Raw genomic sequence first — 27220 nt, 5'->3', positions numbered from 1 at the left:
GGGTCAAAATTTATCGAATTTTCTTTTATACCAAAAATCATTAGGATATTAAATAAAGATCATGTTCCATGAAGATATTTTGTCATTTTCCTACCGTAAATATATCAAAAATGTGTTTATCATTAGTAATATGCATTGCTAAGGACTTCATTTGGACAACTTTAAAGGCTTTAAAGACAACTTTAAAAAAAAAAAAAAGACTTTTTTGCACCCTCAGACTCCAGATCTCTCTCTCTATATATATATATATATATACACACATACAGGATCACACACACACACATATATATATATATTTATTTACTGCCTGTTGGTCACACCACATGACTCTGTTTGGACAGACAATTGTTTTTTTGTTTTTTTCAAAAAATGAATGTAGCAGTTTTTTAAAAACATTGTTATTTTTTAAACAAAACCGTATGAATTAAATAATTATTTAAAAATTCATCATGATTTTAGGGACAGTTGTATCAATCAATCATTGTTCAAATAAATTAAGAGACAAAAAAATGTCAGGTCATTGACCTACAGCCTGCTCTTTCACTGGGCAGCACTGACCTCTCCTTTCTTCACTGTCATAGACTGACGGCGGGGCGTGATCTCCTCATTAATGCTGGAGAGGAAGTTCTGGGAAATGCGGAGGGCGTCCTGCAGGAGAGGGTGATCTGGATGAGTGGATGGGGTGTGCTTCAGCAGGTCCTGAAACACACAGACTTTATTGCAAAACACTCAATTTATCGAATGTGTAAATCAATACAGCCTAAGCTCATCCAAATAAAACACGAGCACTGTTGCGCCACTAACCTGTAAACATTCTCACATGAGAAAAATTAATGATTAGGTGTATGTTCTTTCAATGTTACTCACATGGAGGACAAGAGTACTGCGAGTGACTCGATCCACTGGTTTATACAGCAGCGCTAAGAACGAGAAAGGCAAAAGAGTGATCAGAACACTAAGTGGTGTAAAAGGAGAGTAAAAGTGGAAAAACTACTTACATTCCAGAGAGTTCTTGGCATTCTGATCTTTACCCTCTTTAGCGCTCTTGACTTTCAGATTCTGAAGATGAAATGATATAGAAGTACATAAATACACAAGGAGGCAAAGATATCAGGCCTTGTTTTGACAGTATAATGTAAGTGCCCTTAGAACTAACCTCTGAAATCTCTGCAAACTGAGAATTGGCTTGACAACACTTTTCGGCCGTTTCCACGGCAACCTTATAGTTGTCCACAAAAGCCCTGTACACGCCGAGCTGGCTGGCCTGTGTGGGAAGATAAAATGACAGGAGAGAGTGAGAGTGAGAGAGAAGGTGGTTTAAAGATAAAAGTCAGTGCTAGAGGCGAATTACTCATGCATGTTACTTCAGCTTATTAATTTTGCTTACTAAGGCAGAGCAGGTAGTTTTTCGTGGCCTGTTTTGGCATGGTTGACATGCTTCTGATATTCAAAGACAAGCAAATACCAGCCTGACTGCTTAAAGACAACAGCACTCAACACAGCAGACCAATTATCACAATGACGTAATGGGTCAATCTTAAAGGAATAGTTCACCCAAAAAATGATATTTGTTGAAAATTCACTCACCCTCAGGCCATCCAAAATATAGATGAGTTTCATCGAAACGGATTCACATCACTTGCTCACCAATGGATCCTCTGCAGTGTGAAGAATGAGAGTCCAAACAGCTGATGAAAACAAAACTCCACAACACGACTCCAGTCCATCAATTAACGTCTTGTGAAATGAAAAACTGTGTGTTTGTAAGAAACAAATACATAATTAAGGAGTTACAACTTATAGCCATTGTATCCATCCCCTTTCACTTATGCTTGATCTGTGCATATTTCTCTCCCGATTCAGATGAGATGACTTTTTCACTGGAGAAAGCGATATAATGGAGAGAGGACTCATTTTAAGTTAAAAACGTCTTTGTGATGGATTTGTTTTATTTATTACAAACTTTTAATTTCACAAGATGTTAACTGATATACTGGAGTCTTGTGGATTACTTGTGGATTATTGTGATGCTTTTATCCACTGTTTGAACTTTGCAGAGGGTCCACTGCTGACCAAGTGATGTAAAGCTGAATTTTTCCAAACCTGTTCAGATGAAGAAACAAACTCATCTACATCTTTGGATGGCCTAAGGGCGAGTACATTTTCATAAAATGTTCATTTTTGGGTGAACTATTCCTTTAAAAGTATCAAAATCCTTTATAAACATATAAATTATTACAGTACATGCTTGAACCTATTATAATCTAAGCAAATAGTGAAATTATAATGAACTATTTTAATATTTATTGTGTATTATAAATTCTTCAAAAATTACAACCATCCCACAGCTGTGGCATCAGTTCCACAACATCAAACTAATACGTTTTTCATGTAGTTTGTGTGTGTTCCATGTGATATCTTTAGAAAATGCCAGGTACGCTCCTTACAATTATCACAATGCTGGAGAGATTGTGGAAAGGTGGGGGACTATGCTCATATATTTTGGGAATGTCCTAAAATACAAGTGTATTGGCAAGGGGGTTAAAAGGGAAATAAGTAAAATTTTAGGATGTGACACACCAATGCACCCAGTATTTTTTCTGCTTGATGGTTTCCCCCCAGATCAGTTAAGTAAATCCCAACTATTTGTATTACATATATTATTAATGGCAGCTAGGAAGATAATCACTGTGAATTGGATGAAGATGCACGAACCTACTCTGACAGAATGGACACAGAGACTGAATCAGATATATATATTTATATATTTGAGAAAATGACAGCAGATTTACAGTTGAAATCTGACATTTTCCAACAGAACTGGGCACTAATAGAAACATATTTGCTTGACCTTTAAAATGTTGTCAGGGGCTTTTTGTAGTTATCTGTATTTAGTTTAAGTTATTAACGGTTCCTTCTTATTTTTTTCTTTTGTATGGTTATTTATCTTTTTTAATTAATTTATTTATTATTTGTGTATTAATATATTATACAATGCTATGCTATGTGTAAATGTTTATAAAAAGTTTAATAAAAACACAGTAAAAAAAAAAGAAAAGAAAATGCCAGGTAAATATCACGCACAACAAGACAAAAAGAAAAGACCCCCCCCCCCACACACACACACACAATAACACTTTTCCCAGAGTGTGTCAACAAGAAATTGACGGTGTAAACGAAGCCAAAATGTCGCTGTGAATAAGCATTTGTGTTATGAAGAAAAAACACCATTCAAAAGACAACAACTGTGAAATGGGCACAGATAACAAGCATTTTCCATGGCAACATCTCGAGTGCTGCCAACACTGGGGTAAATAAGAGAAGGACTTGTGATGGGCTTGTCATGAGACAGAGGGGTTAAGCATTTTCTTCAACAGCCATTATACTGCTACTGGGGAAACTTGTGTGTGATCCAGAATATGAGCATCATTACTCTGAAATCAGAAAAAAGACGGATTACATCGTGCTGTTAACTCCGCTCACTGATAAAAGATGAATACTCATTAAAAGAGTGAAAAGAACCATTAAAATGAAAATAACTTTCTAAAGACTCTCCTCTAGTGAAGTGGAAACATCTTTAGCTTCACGCCAAAAGATCTTATATTTCATTTGAGTTGTGTATGTATGTTTGCATACACAACTCAAAAATACTGTCAGAAAACATCTTTTGATTGAGTTGTACTTGCAGGGTGCATGTAAAAACAAATGATTCTAATGAGCTGGCTCATTTTAGTGGATCAAAAATATATTGCATGACCACTGTTCTGATTCACAAACAAATGACTCTTATGAACCAGTTCATTTAAGTGAGTCAAAAACTTACAGCTTGACCATTGTATTTCAATTCACGAACAAATGACTCTTATGAACAGGTTCATTTTAATGAGTCAAAAACATACCGCATTTCCAGTGTATCTCGCTTCATGAACAAATGACTATTATAAGGTGTTTTTATTCATGACTTGTTCAAAAAGACCATTTTGAATCAGTCTGACAAATCCTTCACTCAGCAGTTACTAAACCAACATCTGACTTGCCTACTGCAAATTATCATTATTGTCATACCATGCAATATTTATTGTCAAAATACGACAATGTGCCATTAAACATACAGATTTGCAACAGAGTTTTAATATATATCCTGTATATATATTTAGTATATAAATGTAGTATATAAATGTAGTAGAGTAGACTGAATTCTGTAGGAAACACTGGCCTGAACCTATTAATTACTGTATGAGCCCATTTTTGGACTCACTGTATCTGAGGAGTCAGCAGTGAGTAAATCCCATGGTGTGAGAGCTAACAGTCCACAGGGAGAGGGAGAGGGCAAGGGAATGCCCAGCAGTGAGTGGGTTTCCAGGGCAGACACATGAACCCCTGCTCTATGACATCATGCTTTCTGGGAAACACTGCAGACACTGGACCCACTGTCCACTGAAAACTCTGTGTGACTATGTCTCCCTGTGGGATTTCCTGTTTATTTACCCCTCTCTGTGTAAAACACACACACACACACACACTCCCAAGGTAAGGGACATGGCATATTCTCCCAAATAATTACACTTCCATGCAAAAACATCTTCACAAAGATAAAGGAATAAGATACAAAAATGCTCAGCTCTACACATCAATAATGACTCAAATAATAACCACAGGTATTTGCAACTAACAATATAATCCCTGTGGGATTAACAATCCAAATAAAAGATGAATGTATTCAGCCTCTGGCCACACTTACTCAAGCCCAATGCCTTTATATTTCAAAGAAGAGATTTATGTCAAACAGTCACTGATTTCAACCCTGGCTGTGGATCCCAGAGGGGACTGCAAAACATTTCGAACACAAACCCCAAATTAATCAATGGATCAATGGATGAATGAGTGGATCAAATCAACAACAATTTCCCCTCCTGCTCAAAGCATTCTGAAATAATTCCACTCCAGCTCCACTCCAACTCCACTCTGGGTTTTATATTTTCCACTTACTGCTGAAAGAAATCCTGCAACAGTTCATGCCATAGAATTCATTTACACTTTCAATATGTTTTCTTTTATAATAGCTAGAATGCACAAGATAAAGTAAAACGTATGCAATTTCTATTCTATTCTATTTAAATATATTTTAAGATGTAATTTATTCCTGTAATGGTAATGCTGAATTTTCAGCAGCCATTACTCCAGTCTTTAGTGTCACATGATATTTCAGAAATCATTCTGATTTGGTGCCTTTTTCAGAATTCATCAGAAAGTTCAAAAGAACATGCTTTATTTATTTGAAATAGAAATCTTTTGTAACATTATAAATGCCTTTACTGTCACTTTTGATCAATTTAAAGCGTCCCTATGGAATCAAAAGTATCAATTCTTTAAAAAAAATGAAAAATCTTATTGTATAAAGTTGTAAAATGTTAAAACAAAGTCACAATTCAGATATCAAGAGAAAAGCAAGAAGAGGGTGAAGAGGCAAACCATGCAACTCACATAACAATCAATACAGCAAAGAAACGTTCTAGTTTGTCATGAGATCTACGCTCCTGGCTACAACAGCCTAATACTTTTCAAGCCCAGCATTTTTGACCGCAGCCCCACCGATCTAAGAGCAAGACCCCCTAGCTGCTTTACATGCAGTCATGTGGCTCTGAAATGCTTTCATCTGCATGAGCGTCAAGTCCTGCAGGCGTCTATAAAGATGGGGGTAAAGTTTCAGTTTCCACAGCTAATTGTGCCAAGTGGAATGATGTGGCTGTTGCTCGTGAAGCTCACAAAACCAGTTATCAAAGGAAATTTTCCTTAGGGAGGACCAGAGAGACATGCTTTGATGACTGCGTTTATAAACCGTCTCAAAAAATCTCTCTCGGGTGGTCTGACAGAAACATCATGTATGGAATTAGACACGGGCATGTGGCATCAAGTGACGACACAATTCAGTCGTTATAATGAGTAACAATAACACTAGCTTATTATTAGATGATAATACAAAAATGAACCAGTGATTTCAATAATAAAGTAGACAGTACGCGGTATGACCAAAATCTTATAATATGATATGTGTAATTTTACATAAGGTAACAGTTTTATATCATTACTTATTTTGCTGGAAATTCAATAAATCAATACAAAATTCAATGAAAACTAATAAGAATGCACAAATTATTATGATTAATTATGCATGTTAATCACTAATAATTGAATAAAGCTGTAAAATATAATATTTAGCAAATCTGATGAATACCCATTTTTCAAACTGTACATTATAATGTTGTGATGACTTGTAGCATTTAAAATGACTGATTTTAGGTTTTAGTGTTTTATTTTTTATTTATTTTGACAAAATATTACAGAATTTTATTATTAGTCATTTTTTGGTTATCAGTCATTACATGAAAATAATTACTGGCTTAATCGCTACCAGTTCGAATTTTTTATATCCCTAAAATATATTAAATAACCATGTGAAATGAATTTAAAAATGAAAGGCTATTCTAATTTTAATGCAAATCAAAAGATTCTGCATTAATAGCGTATGGACTGTTCTATATTAAACAATATAATAAAACACTGCTCACCAGTTTCTGGAAGAGGTCGCCCACACATTGACGGTGGCTCCACTGTTGCACTCTGGGTAACAGGCCATCATAAAAGTCTTTGTGGATCTCATGGAGCTCAGGCACTTTGAAGAAAATGGTTTCTATCTGCTGGAGGGTTAACATGGGCTGAGAGGTGGTGGCAGCAGCTTTCAGGGGCTTCATGGGCTGAGAAAAAAAACAAAAAAACAGGAGGTCAAAAGGGGGTCCCCATTTGTAACCACTGGGTGCAGTTCAATGTGCAAAGCTCAGCTGCACTATAATGGTGATCTTTGACCCTCTTTCGTGAGCAAGTGTGCAGTAAAACAGACCCAGCAATGCCTGAAGACTGTATTACTCACCAGTAAGAGCGCCTCCAAGTGGCTGAGATATGCCTCCTCACTGGCCAGGATCCCTGATAAGACCCATTTTCTCATCTTCAACCCTTTTTCGACATCCAGCTCCGACTAGGAATGTCCATGATGAAGAAAGTGCTCGTTACACAAACACATTAAGGGTTCAGCCAAAAACACATATTCCTGTCTACAGTCCCTAGGCATTCCTCATCAGTGTTGGGGGTAACGCATTACAAGTAACGCGGGTTAGGTAATCAGATTCATTTTTTTCAAGTAACTAGTAAAGTAACGCATTACTTTTTAATGTGAAAAGGCTTTTATATTTGCCAAAAATATAACTTTTTTATTTTAAAAACAAACAAGCAAGCCCTGTCCAGATTTAAAAAGTAACACAAAAGTAACGTAATGCATTAACTAAGTAACGTAACTAGTATGGAGTAACGCAATATTGTAATGCATTACTTTTAAAAGTAACTTTCCCCAACACCTGTTCCTCAGTAGGGTAATCTGGTCACACTTTTTTTTTAAGGTCCAGTTCTCACTATTAACTAACTATTAACTACGACTTTTGCCTTAATAAACTCTTAATAACTGCTTATTAATAGTTAGTAAGGTAGTTGCTATGTTTAGGTATTGGGTAGGATTAAGGATGTAGAACATGGTCATGCAGAATATGTGGTTTATAAGTACTAATAAACAGCCAATATGCTAGTACTATGCATGCTAATAAGCAACTATTTAATAGTGAGAATTAGTCCCTATACTAAAGTGTTACCAGTAAACCTCATAAAAACCTAAATCCTATCCCATACAGATTTACAGAGGTCAACCATAGACCACATAATCCCATATATGAATAAAGATAAAGAAAACAGAGGTCAAAAGTTCAGAGCATTCACACATTTGCATAACCACAAATGTTAAAGGATCCTTAAACCTAAAGTATAGGTAGCTACTGACTGATAAACTAAATGTAGTTATTAAAATTCAGGTTGATACCAATTAGCTGAAATAATGAGCAGATCATGTTTTTACAATATATCATGCATCCATAACAATAATCATCTTACAAAAGACAAGACTGGGCTTTATTTAATGACTAAAACTAATTCTCTGTATCTTAATGTCCCTTACTGATTTAGTGGACTCCAGGGACCCCGAGGAAGGGGTCTCTCTAAAGCTTCGACCCTTCTGGTGAAGGCGCGGAGAGGAGAGGGAGTCATCCGTGTAAGACGCGACATCAGGCTGCATACGCTGGTCCTCCCCTCGATCGCCATCATAAACGTATACTGGAGGCGGGGTCCCGCTAAACGGGATGTCTGCAAATGTAGAGAAGAGAGAGGTTGGATTGTCATACTTGACTAACAAGTGTAACATATGACCCTTTTAAATTATATCAATAATTCAAAATGCGTGTAATATACAGTATTACAAATAATAATATGCAATATAACAATAGTACATAATTTATCATCCATTGCCAGTAAGTGTCAAACAACCAAAAATGGGTTTTCAAGTCAAGCTTTCCATCTTAATTTTGAGTGCTTGAAATAATCAATACGTCCTCGTACATCTCTTGTTATCTCTTAAAGTAATCCACACAGAGGACCGAAACCTTAGCCAAAAAGACTTAATACAGGCTGAGCTTTTTCCTCTTCGCAATAAAGACCTTGACGTATAATTGAAAGCAACAGATAAAGTCTGCCAAGCGAAGACTACCAAAGCCATTAGGAATTAATCACCCATTTCAAATTTATTCTTGGAAACATTATCTACCATCTCGCTAAATCACAGCCTCAATTAAGCCTCCTGTTCATCATTAATGCATGATGCTGCAACTGAATTATTACAAATGTGTGTAGTAAAATTCAGCGATTGAATTGTAATTTTCCCTCTGACAATATGAAGACGGATTGGATGTTTTATACTTACAAAAAGCATATTTATTTTTATGATTATTATTATTTATATTATTATTCTAGAAGTCCACCATAATGCGCTGTTCAATGTAATATGTAAAGCTGAATTAATTTCCTTTGTTTGAGTGGACTCTGGGAAGAAGAGATGAGTTTTTCACTAAACTTGAGCCAACATTTTCTTCACATAATCTGGTTGGTGCCGTGACAGACAGTATTTGTTCCACACCTTCAGGGAATATCACTGATACGAACCAAGAGGAAGAGTTAAGAGTGGGAAGTCGAGTCAGTTCTTTGTATTCCTCAAGCCTGACACAACAAATGAACAATGAAAGACTAGACAACTTCAATCATGCCTCTGTCATGACGGAGACCCTTTTCAACTGGCAGTGAAAGGACGATATGAAAGTTAGAAACACGACAGCCCACTGGTGGAAATGTGAAACCGAAGTCAAAGCAGTCCATTTAGGAGAAAACTGACAAGACCCCATTAAGCGGAAACTAAAACCTCTTAATCACTCAAATGGCAATGAATAATTCAACACCATTGTTCTTGTTTTAATTACCATTGATGAGGATTAAGGGCTACATGGATGAATAGCTGCATTAGTGATGCCATTTTAATATACTGAGCATGTTCAAATTTTAAAATGAGGAGCAGCTGCTGAGCTGAAGGCAAACAAATGCACTTCATGCAATCTAAATAAACAACACAACTGTGCTTAAGGGAACAGTTCACCCAAAAATGACAAATGAGGTATAGTAAAACTTCTCTGCACTGTAAATATATATATATATATATATATATATATAAAAAATAACATGCATTTTGTATGATCTCTCTTATTTTGTTAAAATTACTCACATTTTCACAGATTCTGCAAGGGGTTCACAAACTTTCAAGTGGCACTGTATATACTGTATATTGACTTACTGTTGGGACGTTCAAAGCCTGGACTACAGCTGCGCACTGCTAAATATAACACACACACTCTCACACACACACACACACACACACACACACATATATAACTAACACACACACACACACCAGTTATCATTCACATCACAGACTGCAGTGACTTGAGACATGAAGAATCTTCATAGACTGTCCTGACAATTGTGAGTTATCTCTCGGTCTGATTTGTAAAGTAAGTTGTCCAAAATCAGTCATTCATTTCCTGCAGTCTGTGAACAGCTCAGCACCGGTGAGACGTCCAGACGCAAACGTACCGACTATGTGCCCATCTTATTTGATCAGCTCAGTAAGACGAAGTCTGACGGTACAGTCAAAAAAAGCTATCTAGATGTATTGATGAGGATTAAGGGCTACATGGATGAATAGCTGCATTAGTGATGCCATTTTAATATACTGAGCATGTTCAAATTTTAAAATGAGGAGCAGCTGCTGAGCTGAAGGCAAACAAATGCACTTCATGCAATCTAAATAAACAACACAACTGTGCTTAAGGGAACAGTTCACCCAAAAATGACAAATGAGGTATAGTAAAACTTCTCTGCACTGTAAATAACTATGTGCCCATCTTATTTGATCAGCTCAGTAAAGCGAAGTCTAACGGTACAGTCAAAAAAAGCTATCTAGATGTACGCAAAACGCATGCATACATACACACACACACACACACACACGTATACAGTCAGGATCATCAATAGTGAAATCCACTCAGCTCTTGCTATCATAAAATGAGTTATTGATATTATTAATATAAATATAATATATAATATAAATATAATTAATATGATTGTTAACAAATGTTAACGTAAATTTTAATCTAAATTATTATTTTCCTCTAGATCTTTATCACTGCTATTTATTTTTATCACCATAAAACAGGCTAAAAAAAAAAGTCAATGTCTGCCAATGTTGCATACAGTTGTAAAGAGGGAGAGGATGAGGCTTTGAATTTCACACTACCTAGTTTCCACTCCCTCACACCTACAGGACAGGCCTGTACACTCATATCCATCCAGCACAACAGCCCAAAAACAACCACTTATATACAACCAATGTGATTTACATAAAAAGCCCAAAAGGTTTGTTGGCTTTGTGATTTAACAGCAGAAAAAGGGATTTTGATGAAAAGATGAAAAGAATTTATGTTCACTAGTCAGAAGTTCTGCACAGGATAACAACAAATGTCCCGTGTCTTGATTCATTCAGCAGTCAACAGGCTTATATTGTGTATGAGGACAAAGATGGGAGCAACTAGGAGTTAAATCACCTCAGTCTGAGAGAAACAGGAAAGAGAGGACTCCGGAAACAATGAAGGCAGCCCTGCTGAGTGGCCTGGCATGTAGCCTGCTTAAAAAGACAGAATAATAGACAGAGCCTGAACAAATAGAGCAGGAGAAAAGAGGTAGAGGATTAGAGAGAGAGAGATAGCAAAAGACAAGGAGAGAGAGAGGCCTCTGCTGTCCCAATGTAGAAGGAAGAGCCATGCCAAAGGGCAGCGTGGTTTACTATGTGATTAGCCACTAGCATTGAGCTTATGAGCAAAACAATTCCTGTGGCTAACACCAAGGCCACATAGACTGTGGAAATGGATGTGTTTCATACAAGGACATCCATATAATCATCCTAATGTTATTTCTCCTGTGTGTGCAAATACACTACCGCTCATATGTTTTTGAAAGAAACTAATACTTTTATTCAGCAAGGATGCATCAAATTGTACCAAAGTGACAGTAGAATTGAAGATTTCAATAGCACATAAATTCTGTTCTTTTGAACTTTCTACTCATCAAAGAATCCTGAAAACATTTATCAGAGTTTCCACAAGAATATTAAGCAGCACAGCTGTTTTCAACATTGATAATAATAAGAAGAAATGTTTCCTGAGCAGTATATTAGAATCATTTCTGAAAGATCTTGTGACACTGAAGACTGGAGTAATGATGCTGAAAATTCATTCATTCAAGTTATATTGAAATGTAGTGATATTTCTCAATATTGCAGTTTTTAGTGTATTTTTGATCAAATAAATGCAAATGAGCATGAGAGACTTCTTTCAAAAACATCAAACTTCTTTCAAAAAACAAAAACAAAAAATCTTACAGACTCCAAACTTATGAACAGTACCGTAGTTTTGTAAAGGAAAAAAAATATATATATATAATCCCTTTATATTTATTATTCATATTTTAGCAAAAATATATGTTATTTGCAATGCGTCTTAAAATTGGTGTCCAAAAACGCCAGTCTTCCGATGGAATTAGCGTGTGTGGAACAGACTCACTGGTCAAGGTGACTGTGAATCAGTTATTGAGGAAGTGTGCAGGGATGTCTGACCAAGACACTCAACTTTCCAGAGGAAACACACACATTTGACGCAAGGTCATCTTTCCAACAAAAACACACATTCACACAAACATTCACACGTTAAAACACCTAGGTTATAAACTGAGGAATATGAAAATTATTATAAATTACGAAAACTGTATAATCAATAAATCAATCAATAAATAAACAGATTGATGAATGAATGAACCCGATTAAAAACATTGATAACCCTAATAATGATTAAAATGCTATTAATTCATTATCCTAAACCAACTTTCAACATAATAAAGTAAACCAGTCAAAGGCTTAGACAGGGAAAGAATTCCTTGGAGCAATTTCATGTCTACACTTGCCCATCCACAGCAGTTCTCATGTCACACTGTCAAACAGCCTCACAGACACAATCAGGAAGTCTTAAAAAGGCCTTCGGTGGAATAAAGTGGTAAAAATGACCTCCGTTTCCTTGGAAGGAAACATTAATAACTGAAATTTATCTCTAAAATGAAGAAGACTCAAAGCTATTATATAATGCTATTTAAATCTACAAATGGTAAAGACACTAACAGAGAGCTTTGACTCCTGAACCTAAAATCACAGTCCTCTGCTTAGCAATGAACAGGGCAACCGAGTGCAGATGGTTCAGTGTCTGCTGGCAGAGAATACAAACGCATCACACAGTTCAACACGAGGCAGATTAAACTGCCATGACGCAATATCAGCATTTCTATCCTGCGATAATACCAAAACAAGTCGCCCCACTCTTAGTCTTTTTCCTTGCAGCAATATGTGCTCACACACACTCACAAACCACACACAGATCATCTTAATCCATAAGGCAGTGGAAAGTGCCAGATGTGTAAGGCCAGGAACAATCCATATCTGGATCAGTTTCACTGATCTACTCTAACATAACCAGCTGCTCATAACTATCTTCTCTAACTCGAGGATCAAAGTTTATCCAAGGCTGCATTAGATGATCTGAAAATTCTATAGTGAAAATGTTCCTGTGTGGTAGGTCATGTATAATAAAGACAAAAAAGCAAATAAATAATAAAATAAGAAATACAATAAACAAACAAACACACACACACACACCTATATGTGTGTGTGTATAATTAAATTATTTATATAATATAAAACCATTTAAATATAAAATATATAAAACAAATATACATATATATATATATATATATATATATACTTCTAATTTAAACAATTCGTTCATTAACTTGACAACAAATTGTTTAACTGCTTTTCTAACCTGTTCCGTTATTTAAAACACAAATAGAAACACCACGCTATTTCATATTTATTACACAATGAAATTTAAATAAAGTGTGCTCTAAACAATTAAGTATTTATAAAGTAGGGCACATCTTGGTAATGTGTTTTTTTTTTGTTTTTTTTTAAACCCTATTTATATCACAGATAAAGATTTCACAATTATGATGCCAGCAGCGTGATGAGCATGAAGATGAATACAGATCATGCTGTAATGTTCCTCTTTATGTGTGCATATGGTCCCCTAAGAGGAAACAGGAGGTCAACAGGACATATCTGTTGTATGAACATATCATTTTTGGCAAGTTTACATGTAAATTCAACACATGAAACAAAGGACGTGACCTATGTGCGTGTATCAAAAGCCTGCCGGTACTACAGTTATTTTATCTGGAACATGTGGTTATTGTATTTTAAATTTCTGTAACACCTCAAAGACAAACCGGTGGCCCCTCAGAAGGGAGACGATCTAAATATAGCAGGCAGGAAAAAGCTCTTCAGTGCACTGACAGCCATTCAACTGTTACTATTTTGGATAAAGCAACTTCCTGTTTATGACACACCGTCTACAACGTCACATCAACATTAAAGCAACATCACAGATAAGATATCGACACAGATTCAGTGCTTTTTCAAGTCTCCATTTAGTTTTGGCCATTTTTCTTGGGTTCACAAAGTCGAAAAATACTTTGGCATCCTGCAAAAGAAACAATAGAAAAGGAACAAGCATATTTACACAGAGGAAGCAGGTCAAATATCAATGTCATTTCAGTATGTTACTCTTCTTCCTCCCTAGTCTGACGTTTGGACCTGAATCCGAAACGTCAGTGGGAACCTAAAAAAATAAGTTCCCCTAAAAACTAAAAAATTACCACCAATTAGGGTTTGTAAACTATCCAAAGTCAATAGAATACAAACTTTTCTAAGTTCGGGGAAATGTTTGGTTAGTCATTACCTATTTGAACCAATAGTATTTGATTTAATTTACTGGAACTACAGTATTTCTAGTTCAGGTCACTTTTCTTCATCTTTCGTTTGATGTGTCAAGCCTCCCCTCTAAAAACAAAAAATGGCACAAAGGGAAGTGAGAATGTCAATGATAGAATCAGGTATTTCTTAATATATTTCACAAGGTCCATAAAAAGGCATGTAGGAATGATGAAACCCCATTCGTTTTAATATGACCTTCACATTCCTGGACACTCTCAATCATCATTCTTCACATTATGATATAAAAAGGCTAACAGCAGTCCCAGGTAAATGTGGGAGGACAGAATGCATTTATTTGGATCGCTTTAACACCCCAGTCTGTGATGAACAGTCAGTAGGGTAGATTCCATGATGACAGGTCTGTGGGAACGCCCCCCCCCCTACAATTCTTTTGGAATTGTAAACATCTCCACACTTCACTCACTGACTCAGACTAAAAGTCTGGACTTGTTTTCATAACTGGTGTAATAATTGAATAACAATGGTGGAAGGTAGCATAGTCACAGTGCCTGAATAAAACAATAAGTAGGCTTACATTTCTGAGATGGACGATGGGAAACATTTTGTAAACAATTACATTTCAGAAAATTTGTTTTCGGTCATTGTACGACAATGGGCAACTAACAAAAATCAACTCATAAAACCTTTTTGACATTTTTATTTTTGACATCAAAAAATTTATCTATCTAGGTATCCTTTGTTCTTTCTATGCTTCGTTCTATCATTCTCACTCACTCTATCCTTTTGTTTTATTGTCCACTATATCCTTAGTTTTTCTTTCGCTCGCTCTATCCTGCATTCCATCACTCACTCTATCCTTTATTCTTGCCTTATCGTTTGCTCTATCCATTGTTCTTTCGCGCTATCGTTTGCTATATCCTTCTTTCTATTCTATTGTTCGCTCTATTCTCTTTTTTTCGGTTGGTTTTAAAATACCCAAATATCTGGTCCCTGTCTCCTACTGGGACAAACACTCAGCAGGCAGATAAAGCGAGTGACACCTAAATCCAGCTCCTGATCGGGACGGGTTAACGATGGGGCCACTGGCCTTTACTCCACACACATCGATTTCAGGAGATGCCTCTGAGAGTAGGGAGAAAAGTGCCGTGGTGTTAAAAGGATTTGCTTCTTCAGTAAATCAATGGAGCTCTCGACAGCACAGTCACCGGGGAGGCGGGCGGTCATGCGGGTGAGAGTGGAAATGGATTTTACCAGAAAGTCACGCAGACACATTTGTATGGCTACAAGAGGCAACTAAAAAATAACCTCCGTCAAAGGCAATTCACTTAGGACAGCCAGTTGAGGAGTCAATACAAATTTGTTTAGACTAATTCCGGAGGAAAAATAGCAGCTGGTCGATAAATGGGATGCCTTATGTACTGTATATAGTATCAGCATAGGACAATGACCAAAAATGTTTGCTTTTTCCTAGCATAAAATGCTCTTAGTAATTCTGTGTCACCCTAATGTCTGGCTCGATTTTGACATAATTTAGGGAGTGGAAAAGCATAGCTGTGCCTAATATTCATAAAAAGGAATTAAAATAGCAATGGCTTTCTGCAGGACTATTAATATTAGGGCTGCACGATGATTACAGAATTACTGCTGATTACAGAACCTGTTTTACTGGCAAGATGCGCGTTAAATATCGCATGCGATTTATCTTGCAGCCCTAATTAATATGCATCTCTCTGTCCTTCTTAAGGAAAAGCACACAGTCCTATCAAACGCAGCCTGTTGGCAAAGTTTGGCTCTACAACAGATCTTATGGTTACTTTAAAACGCTTTTCAGTGTAATAACGTAATCACAATAGATTAAAACAATTAGTCTGACCAACATTTTAATATCTAAAACGACCATCTAAGCAATTAAGCATTAGTAAGACCATTAAACCAGTGGTTGGCATGGCAACTAAAGACTCTGCGGTATTCAAAAGCTTAAGCCTTCAATAAATCAGCAGTGAAACGTTTCTGCTTATTTCGCACTGTGGAAAGAGATGGAGTACAGGCCAGATTTACTCAATTGTTTTCCCAAGTGGACTTTATAAGCAAATCCCATCCACATACTGAATCAAAATCAAAACTCAGGGCCTGGGAAAGGGTGGCACCAGCGCTGGACCTGAGGAGTGCATGTGTTTAACCACACACCGCCTGCTAGTTTGGCTGATGGCCAAGTTCCCTCATGCTTCAAAACACTTCCATCGTCCGTCATCTGCTGACATTATGGAGGAGGAATCAAAATGACCACACCACAATCACTAAATTCTCTTTATTTACCAGATAGGTTGAGAAGAGCTAATGAGAATCAGGGCGGGACTACAAAACATACTCATTAAAAATGCTTAAACAGATCTGAGTTGGAACAGGGTATATCAATGCTTAATAAAAGTCCAGGTCTGTACTTCTGTAACACTGTGAACACAACCAACAACACGCATCTGGGCCCAAAATTGTGACTTAAACGATCTAAAATAAGTAAATATATGTGACAATAACTAAAAATCAGTGCTTCCTGAACACAACAACAAACACGGTGCAAGTTATTGCAAAAAAAAGACTCTTATGAACTGAGAATGACTCTTATGAATCAGCCAAAATTATTCATGAAACATGTTACTGATTCAGACTTGGAGGCAATACTGAGTTCACAACTGACTCCCTTACTGAACTGAGTATCATTTTTGGTCCTATTCAAAATGAACCCATCGTGATATTTATTTCAGGTTAGTCAGACTTACATCAGTCTGTTTACTGACAGGTTGTCACATATTTAAAACACAGTTTTGTTTAAATATATCAATAACGGTTTTTAAAAAATTAAGATCGAAATTTAAATATTTTACAAAACTATGACTGTTTTTCTATGACTTGGAACTTTTCTTCCTAAACAAGCAGAAATATTCTTTCAAAACAGACTGATATTGATAAGGCACATATACAATAAGGAAAACTAGAGTAACAGCATCAAACCGGAAATAATTTATACTAAATACAACTAGAAAAATACCCTAGTGTATATTACGTAATTTGTCAGTCTGTGTACTTAAACATCATTCATCTCAGCATACAGCAATGATTGTTGTTAAAGCACAAGTAAGAAACTCTATACTCAATGAACTGAAGTGCTGCTGAAAAATCAGCTTTATTGAGTCATAATATCATTTGTCATCTAAAAAGTAGTTTGGCTCCTCAATGTTTCATGATAGTGATTTTTTTTTTGTCTGGAGCCCTGAACATCCATAGTACATACACAGAGCAGAGAGCATCAACAGTAGCCACTAACGGCAGTATATCACATGCCGAGCATTAACATAAGGAACTTTTATCATAACACCACAGAAAAATATCCTATATCTTATAGGTGATGTATCTGACCTCCAGGCTGCACTTTACACCAACCACTTTCCACACATGACTGTGCAACAGCCCCCAGAGGTCAGTGCCTGTGCTCATGAGCCACTTTACATTTCATTAGCCGTGTATTTACCACACTTCTCAAGCAGCTGAGACATTCCATAAACACTTTAGGGAAGGAGCACAGAAGGCCCATTCAGTCCCGCCAGGGAATCTGGGTAAGCCCCAGAGAGGGATCAGGGCACACAGCAGAGGAACAGTGGAAAGTTAAACTTTGTATTTTTACAGTCTTGTCTGCTTGATATCATCACTATAAAGTTAAGTTTTTTTAATTGTACAAATGTACAAATAAACGTTCCTCAAAAGCCTAACGTATAGTTTTTGATACTCACATTTTAACATGATTTTTCCAAAAAATTATGTATGGATAATCAAGTAAATCAAAGTTACTTCAGTACAATAAGTGTTCATCCTCAAATATTATTAACAATATAAAAGTTACATTTCCATGATAAAACAAATAGTAGAGCTTTTACTGAAAAATGACATGTACCACAACTTGAAGGTGGACGTTTTTAGCAATATAATGAAAGGCTTTTTTTACTTCCTAAAAATGTATAAACTATAGGTTAAGTCATGTAGTAGATTGTGTACAACAGGTTTTTCAGCAAAGTTCTGATAACTGATGATTTGATGACACGATGAATTCAGGTTGATAATTTAGAATCTTTAAAAAATGTGCATATCAACTATGATACAGTCGGCTTTACAGGGTTAACATCAATTAGGAATCTGAAGACAGGCAGTTGTGGTAGGGAGGCAGCCGAGGGTTATGATGTTACTGTGAATCACAGGGGACCAAAGAGAACAGAAAGACAAAGAAAATTAGGTCAGATAGGCTATGCTGCTGAGGGGAAATGTAGGAGAGGGTGGTCCTGTAGCAGACGAGAGGGACTAGTGCAGAATTAGGCAGGGAGGTGACATGGCGGAGTAAGACGAGAACCACGCAATGTACAGCATGTTAAAATATCAAGACTGCACTGTGCCAAAGACCTCAGGGGGAACACACAACACTGCCTGATTCAGTCACTGTGCTAAAAATGCATTCAGGAATGGAAAACTACATAGTTAAGAAAACTGATGTACGATATATCAGTAACACATTAGTTATTGGCTGATATTCGAGATTTGGATATTTAATTGTGTGCTCATTTCTCCTACTTTTACATTAAGATTACATATGTAAAAACATAAAAGTAAAAAAATCACTATATTTACATTCTTAATACATGTTCTCAGTCTCACTTAAAAATGACACTTACATAAAAAATAAAAAACGTTTCTGGACTGAAAACCTGCATTCAGGTCTGAAAAGGTCCAATCAATTCCTGATGGATAAAATCAAGTGCCACCCTACATACACTACCATTCAAAAGCTTGGGTTCAGTAAGATTTGTAATATTGATGAAAGAAGTCTCTCAATGCTGCTTTTATTTAATCAAAAATACAGTAAAAATAGTAATATTGTGAAATATTGTTGCAATTTTAAATACCCGTTTTCTATTTCAATATATTTTAAAATGTAATTTATTCCTGCGATAAGAAAGCTGAATTTTCAGCATCATTACTTCAGTCTTCAGTGTCACATGATCCTTCAGAAAGCATTCTGATATAACTATCAATGTTGAAAACAGTTCATATTTTTGTGGAAACCTTGATTTTTTAGGATTCTTTGATGAATAGAACGTTCAAAAGAACAGATACAGAAAAAGTGGCAGTAGAAACTATTTTATAAATGTCTCTACTGCCACTTTTGATTAATTTAATGTGTCATTGCTAAATAAAAGTATTAATTTCTTTCCCCCAAAAAAAAACAAACAAAAAAAAAAACCTTGTACTGACCGCAAACTTTAGAATATTATATTTTCATGTTGAATATCCTGTTTCATCTGAGATATCCACATTATGAAGGGGTTGGGAACAAATTTTAAAACCATTAAAACACCAACAGAATCCACAGGAAGCCAGAAAAACACTGATTGCAAACCCCAGAAAAGCAAGTTCTTCAGGGTCCATTTGAAGTTACAACACCACTGAAATGGTTTCATGATGATGCCGTTTACTCTTGCCAACAGGGTCCCTTTGCAACTCTTTCCGTCATTGACATCGTCCTCTGTAATCAAGAGAATATTCTGCATTCGTGACATAAGAAAACACATTGTGTGAAAAGGAAGAGGGTTTTTTTGGTGGCACAGCGACAGCCATTTTCAAACTTGTGTCAGTCATATCTGTTTGTTGAGGTAATTGTTGAGATTTTTTTCCTTTTGTTGGTGTTCCTCTTTAACAGAACAAACTGTAGGGTTATTTTATCAAACATACTACTAAAAGTTGACACTCAAAAAAGGAAAAAAAAAGGACAAGCCTTTCAATATTTCCTTTCCAAACTTCCTGTTTTAATACAGGAAAGAAGACCTTGTCAAAATCATTCCATGAGGTCTTTAAGCCCAGATATAAAACTAATTCTTAGAAATCAGCTAATTCCCCAAGAATATAAATGCGTATAAATGTTGTGTGACTGTTTCTTCCTATATATGGGTTTACATCTGTGCTGCATATAATAACACACCAGTGTGTTTGTGTGATTCAGAGTGGGAAGCTCCTCCCATCAAATGACAGTAGTGAGAAAGATGTGCTCTTTCCCCTGCAGCTGGTGATGGTGGTGCAGCTGGACCCACGCCAGCCTGGCCTCAGCCCTGCCCCCGTTAACACAGTCCAACCCCCAGGACAACAGGTGACACACAAACAGTCACACATAGAAAAAGGGCCAGTTAGTGTGTCTTAGGGCATTGGAAGTGCAAAATTACAGCTTAACAGACCACATAAGTAGACCGTTTGAAAAGAAGCAAATTACATGCAGCGGTCGCTGCTGCTGTCAGGCTTTAGGCGCACATGGTGCACGTTTGATGTTGTATGCACGGTATTTCTGATGTTGAGGCTTTCTTTGGATTTATGGGCTCTGGCAGATGATAAAACAGAAAAACAACAAGAAGGATAGCCAGCAAATACCTCTCACCATTTCCAAAGCCTTGCTGAATGTGAAGCACAGATTCTGTTTGCAAAGCCTCAAAATAATCAAGAATTTTACAAAAAACCAAAGATAAAGTCCATTACCACCTGTTATCAGAAAGGATTTCCATGCAGGAGGGTTGTGCGCCATTCAAAATTTAATGCATTCTAAATTTCAACTGAATTCCTGAATTTGAATTGAGGTAACAAACGGTATAAAGAATTTAGAATTAGGAATTACAATGAACTGAAATTTAAAGAAATTAGACAGACAGAAAGACAGATAGATAAAGCTACAGACTCAAATTCATACTCAGGAACTGAAAGGTAGCCAATTCTTTAATTCCTGACATTTTCCCAACCTTGCCATGCAAAACCCACAAGCCTGAAAAAACCTGTATCTTCCAGCCAGACTTTTTTTTAGCTCAAGCCAGCATGCACAGTGAACTCAAGAGTGTGTGAGGACTTTAACAAATGACTGTTTATTTTAATAATACAGGCAGAATTAGGTTGTCTGCCAGGGCCGGTCTGTTCCTTAGAGGTGACTTTTAACGCCCAGTTGATGGAAGAGAAATCTGCCAGATTTAGCTTCCCAAGAAAAAATGGCAAATGGTAAAACTACATAAGAGCCACCTGATCTCTTTCACTGACTGGTTCTGTCACCATAATGCCCACAAGTCAGACTCAATCCATTTCAAGCCCACCAAGCACAACACTTGCGATCGATCACGACAGCAATCGCCGAGGTGGATTCTGAAAAACGAGTGAAAAATAACTGTTTTACCACAGAAGAGGCCTAAGGAATTTTTTTATTGTGGGTGTTACCTCAATGGATTTCCATCAAGATGTCTTTTCCTCATTGCAAAATAACCTCTGGCATGTATCAGCCACTTTCGTGACTATATACAATGTATGTCGCTTATATAAGTATCAGTAATTTCACAATACAAGAAGATTTTCAGAAATATCAGGGCAGTTACCACAGACTGTGGTGCAGCATGTGCTTGTTTGACAAGCGCACGTGGCTGCAGTGCTGATGTTTACACGAGGGAGGGGCACTAGGTGAGCGTGACTGAGATTTTCGAGGACTAAAATCTGCGCATCACGCTCTCTGATCACTCTCTTTCAGGGTAACGGATATAATGGAGACCGTTTTAATCTATCTTGCAAGACTCGAACGTGCAGTTTTTGAACAGCTCGAGGGCATTAGATTAAGATCGCGGAAAAGAATTTGGAGAAAGCTTAGAGACAGCCTGAAGAACGGCTGCAATTCCCACTGGTGTAAATCACGATCCTGTCACTGAAACGCAACTTTACACTGATCATTTGCAATTTGTTTGTGGCGTGCTGAGCTTGCAGGTCTGCGCTCTCTCTCTGCCTGCGTATGTAACTAGCTTGGACTGAGCTGATGAGCTCTTTTCTGCTTGAAAGGAGAAATATCTGCTCTTGGCTCTGGTCTTCTCTCAGTTTCTCTATTTTTTGTCAAACTGCACTTAGAAAATTTAACTTAAAGAGTTAGTGTCTTATTGACTATTTCATTAAGACAGTCTCCAACTGTAGGCTGTAATGCAAAGTAAATACATAATGAAACAAGATGTGAACCAACATGAGCAATGCAATTAAGATGTATTCAGCTTGATCTAGATTGTATCATCACTGTGCTCTTGCGTAATCATTTAACACTAATGTTCTGTTTTGAGACTCTAAGGCCCAGTTAAAATGGCTTGATATGTCATATCTATATGATTTTTAATTCATTATAAACTAAATTTCAACTTGAAAACATGCTTTCAAATGTTCTCCAAAAATGGACACTACATAGACTAATACTGCAGTTCAATTGGTGTAATTTTTTTTACTGTTTTTGAAAGAAGTCTCTTATGCTCACTAAGGTTACATTTTTTTCAGTAAAATAACTGTTCTCTATTTGAGAATATATATTGTAAAACTTAAATATATTACGGTGATGCAAAGCTGAAATTTCAGCAGCCATTACTCTACTCTTCAGTGTCACAAGATCCTTCAGAAATCAATTTCATATGCTGATTTGGTGCTCAAGAAACATTTCTTATTATTATCAATCAGAACAGTTGTGCTTCTTAAAATGTTTGTGGGAATTTTTTTTTTCTAACAATCGTTTGATTAATTTAATGCATCCTTCCTTAATAAAAGTAATCATTTCATTTCTTATACATCTTTGGGGTCTCTGTGACTCCAAATAAAGTAAATCTGAACAAAACATGAGTGTTCAAGTTGCTACACCAGTTGCTGCATGTTCAACCAAAGAGTGTGAATGATTGTGAAAATGAAACTGTTAAAAGCCTAAACTGCTGAGTGCAGGACTGCTTCAAACTGACACTTTGCTACAGACAACATCTCTTCATTGTATTGTGTTGACCCACAGTTCAAGAGGAAAACCAGTCTGAATGGCTCCAATACATACCATTTGCATTGTGACCATACATTCAAATGCATTATAGCTCGCATTCACAGTGAAGAACCATTCTTTGCGTTTCCATTCAAACCAATATAACCACAGATGTCTGATCGTTTAGTCCAAGTGACATCTTCAGTTCCCCTCTTAGTTTGTTTCTTGTAATTAGCCTTTCACCCCTCCCCCAACAAAAAGCTTTGCTTAGTCCACCATGCTAGATGACCCCTTTAGCTTAATTATCCCTAGGCAGGAAAACACTACTAATGTGAACTGATGCATAAACGCTCTGAGTGGACAGAGAGGGAGCGACTGCACTGCCTCAGGCCATTCTTGGCCTCAAAAGCTGCAGATCAGATCAGTCATATCATGACAGCGAGATAAGGACAGGGAGAAACCACATGGAGAGCTCAAACAAAGAAGAAAGACAGTAGAATGCTAGAAATGTAGTTGGAAAAATAAAAACACAAAAAATTATGGATTTGCTTCAATTTATATCATAGTCCAGGGGGTTTCAATCCTGGGTACAGGGGTTACTTGAGGATAGTGGAGAAATTATTTGACAGAAAGAAAAAGCTTTTTATAAAACATATTCTTAGGTCAACGTTAACATTTTGACTGATGATACTAATTAAATATTTTAAATGTTATAATTTTATAACACATTTTCCAAATTTGATGTTATTACGGTTTCATTCGGCTTTCTAAAGGCTGGTTCATAAGATTAATCACAATTATTTTATTTTTGCCCTGATTTTTTTATGAATATTTTAAATAACAGTTAATACAAAGTACACATTTTCTAGATAATATCTTGTTTTGGATTTAGTTCAGTGACAACATAAAAGCCAACTCTTTTTCAAGCCAAAACTATTCTTCAATAGTTTTCCTCACACAATATAAATGGGTCTTTATGCATGAAATATATACACATACCATTATATACTGTATATTATATCATGTGTGTATAAGGAGGTAAGTTTGAAAATCACTGAGATACTCAACAAACTATGACCCAATCAGATACATGTTAAATAGGTTGCACAAGTAAAGACCTATAAAAGACAAGTAATTTACATAAAACGTCATTATAATGGATCTTTGTGCCTTTTCTTATTATACTCCCACTGTGGGACAGTGAAATCCTATCAACGTCCCACCAAACAGACATTACAATACATACAAAAGTAAACACTGCAAGAATGTTGTCTTACCCAGATCTCCATGGAAACTGCTGAAGTTGTTGGAGCTTCCGTCAGCAGGCCAGATCTTGCGGACACCAACAACATTGGTGTCGGAGAGTGCTATCTGCTGCTTGATACGCTTCTGGGACTGTGGGGTAGGGGGGCTGCCACTCTCAAAAGACTGCTGGGAGTGCTGGGATGGAGAGCGACTCTTCTCTCGGTACATTCTGTAGGCGGTGGAGCTTGGGGACACGTGGCTGGACTGCCCTGAGGAGAAGTCTTCTTCGCTGGACGTCAGGTTTTCATTTGAGCTGCAATCCGGCGTGTATCCATCCTCAAAACTCCCAGGCGAGTAAGACCGCCTGGGCCAGGTCAAGTGCAGGTCCTCTCCATCTCCCATAATGCCCCCCACATAAACAGTTGTATAGGGCTGACAGTCTGACTGGTGCCAGTTCTGCGGAGTTGCTCTTCTTCCATTAAGTCTTGAAGAACTATCCTTAAGGAACCCAGGGTTTAGATCGGGCTCCTCGTACTTACAGTTGTAACCGCTCTCCATTGCTCTTTCATGAGAACGCTCTGGTTTACGGATGTCCCCAAAAGCAGTGGACAGATTACCCGGGACAGAATGCAAAGACCTCTTGCGTTCCATCTGCATAGCTTGACTGCCCAGACTACTTATCTTCTCTGAGACATCTCTATCATTGACCCGAACAAGACCTTTCTCGTGATGGTACTCCATGTTGACGTAGTAAGGCCTCTCGCTTTTCCCCTCACCAGATGTTTGAGAATTGGCTCTTCTGATACGTTCAAAGTTTGACCGAAGCGCAGCAACTCCCAACCCCGTGGTGACCTTCTCCTTTGGTGGAGACTCTGGAACGCCATCCGCCTCATGGTGCGCAGGTCCACGTCCAGCAATGGGCCTGAGGGGAGCTTCAATGCTCCTATTTTTGTATGGAGACATCCCGTCAACTTCTCCATCTCTGCTTTTCTGCCTGTCCAAGTCACATCCCACCACCTTAACACAAGGCTGAGACTCGTGACTCTCCTCTGCTGCGGTTGTGTGCTTCATTTTGGCAGGGAGACACCTGCTTCCATCGGCTTTCTGATGATGCTCATCCGTGGACGCTGGCTTATGCTCACCTTGCGAGACCCTACCGAAACCCCATCGCTGAGAGTCATGACTTCTCCGCTCCTTGGCTAGAAGCGTTTGCAGGTAGATCATTCGAAAACGCTCCTTGTTCACTTCCATCTCCAGACGCCTAATAGAGTCTCTGCATTTCTCCAGCTCCTGCTCAATGTCTCCAACAGAGTTCAAAGACATCTCAGGAGGATCTGAATCAGGGAACTGAGCTTTCCATGCTTCCACAAAGCCAGCAGATTCTACCATGATTGCTTACTGCTGGTTTACTTTTTTTAGGAGCGAAAAAAAAAATTACATGTTAAAATCACTTGTTTGTAAGAATACACCCAAAGCCATGCTGATTTATAACTTTATATCCGACATCTGAACTTGTCCTGTGTACATGCAGAACATCATCTCAACATCTGATAAACACTTACTCAGCTGATCTTGGACAGACACACAAGGTAAACACAAAAAGCAGAGCTGAAACATCCATGTGCACTTCAAACATCTATTGACATCCGCGTTTCATGCCATTTAAATGGCAAATGATGACTGAGAATCCCTTGTAAGCGTGCAAAATTCACTTCTCCCTCATGTTAGCTGATGAAATATATATATATATATTTTTTGCTGATTTCAGTTATGTATCCAAAGAAGTTGTCGGAAATTAGCCCTGTTATTCTCTCAAGCGTCCGTATTTCTCAAAGATACGCTGTACTCTCGCAGGGCTGCCACTGGCATCGCTGTCCGTCACTTCATATGATCTGACTGTATCTGCTCTCAGTCTCTCTCTCTCGCTCTCGCTCTCAGTGCTGCTGCAGGAAGAGGTGGGACTAGACGAGTACATGATTAATAGCGACTGCACAGACAATCTCAGTTTAAAGACACAGACTCGGCTATTCAGGAGCAAAGAAAAAGAAAACGTGCAAAAACTGTTTGCGACGCTTAAGTAGCGGGCTTATTTTCCACTCCCTTACTCGCAAATTCACAAACAATTGTACAAATAATTTACAAATTTACAAATAATTGTAAACCAGATATTAATTACCTCACATTTTCAGACCCTATCAATATTTATGAAAAAAATATCGCTTCTGTAGAATTTTAAACTTATTCTATTGTAATACACCTGACAGTATGATTGTAAACTTCTGTGGCATTTTGTAGCGTACACACAGTCTGGTCAGCTATCCTTGTGGGGACTCTCCATAGGCGTAATGGTTTGTCTACTGTACAAACCGTATATTCTATTGCCCTTTACCAACCCTACCCCTAAACCTACCCCTCACAGGAAATTTTCTGCATTTTTAGATTTGCAAAAAACTTCTTTCTGTATGATTTATAAGCTTTTGTACCCGTGGGGACCACAATTTAGGTCCCCACCGTGACACGAGTCCCCATGAGTCTGTGTGTAGTCAGGTTTAAGTCCCCACCAGGATATATAAACCTGTACACACACACACACAAAATAATGGTTATCATCTAAGATAAATCACTTATAGTGTAAAAATAATACATTACATTTGGTTATCCCTAAACTGCAAACAAGTTCTATAGAAACTATCTGTTGAATCTATATCTATAGATATCTATAGATGCACCAAATGATTCACTGATTAAGCATTAAAATGAGTTAGATTAAAAAAATA

General features: G+C 37.2%; 1 protein-coding gene across 2 annotated transcripts in view; it reads right to left on the bottom strand.

Annotated features, from left to right (window-relative positions):
- The window catches only part of LOC107711871 (BCR activator of RhoGEF and GTPase), a 42463-nt gene extending 16096 nt beyond the window's left edge, over positions 1-26367 (bottom strand). The window contains exons 1-9 of one of the 2 annotated variants that reach the window (XM_016516946.1): positions 26006-26367; positions 24476-25852; positions 8057-8241; positions 6929-7033; positions 6570-6755; positions 1157-1264; positions 999-1059; positions 868-920; positions 559-699 (exon numbers count right to left, since the gene is read on the bottom strand). In XM_016516946.1, the coding sequence (XP_016372432.1) occupies positions 559-699; positions 868-920; positions 999-1059; positions 1157-1264; positions 6570-6755; positions 6929-7033; positions 8057-8241; positions 24476-25832 (2196 nt within the window). In that variant the 5' untranslated portion in view covers positions 25833-25852; positions 26006-26367. Of the gene's footprint in view, positions 1-558; positions 700-867; positions 921-998; positions 1060-1156; positions 1265-6569; positions 6756-6928; positions 7034-8056; positions 8242-24475 lie in introns of both variants that reach the window. The other variant, XM_016516947.1, reaches the window with a different exon arrangement.
- Positions 26368-27220: the final 853 nt, after the last annotated feature.

This window comes from Sinocyclocheilus rhinocerous, unplaced genomic scaffold (assembly GCF_001515625.1).
Source record: "Sinocyclocheilus rhinocerous isolate Xijiao unplaced genomic scaffold, SAMN03320098_v1.1 scaffold988, whole genome shotgun sequence".
Lineage (NCBI taxonomy): Eukaryota > Metazoa > Chordata > Actinopteri > Cypriniformes > Cyprinidae > Sinocyclocheilus > Sinocyclocheilus rhinocerous.
This window is presented reverse-complemented; position numbering and strand designations above follow the sequence as displayed.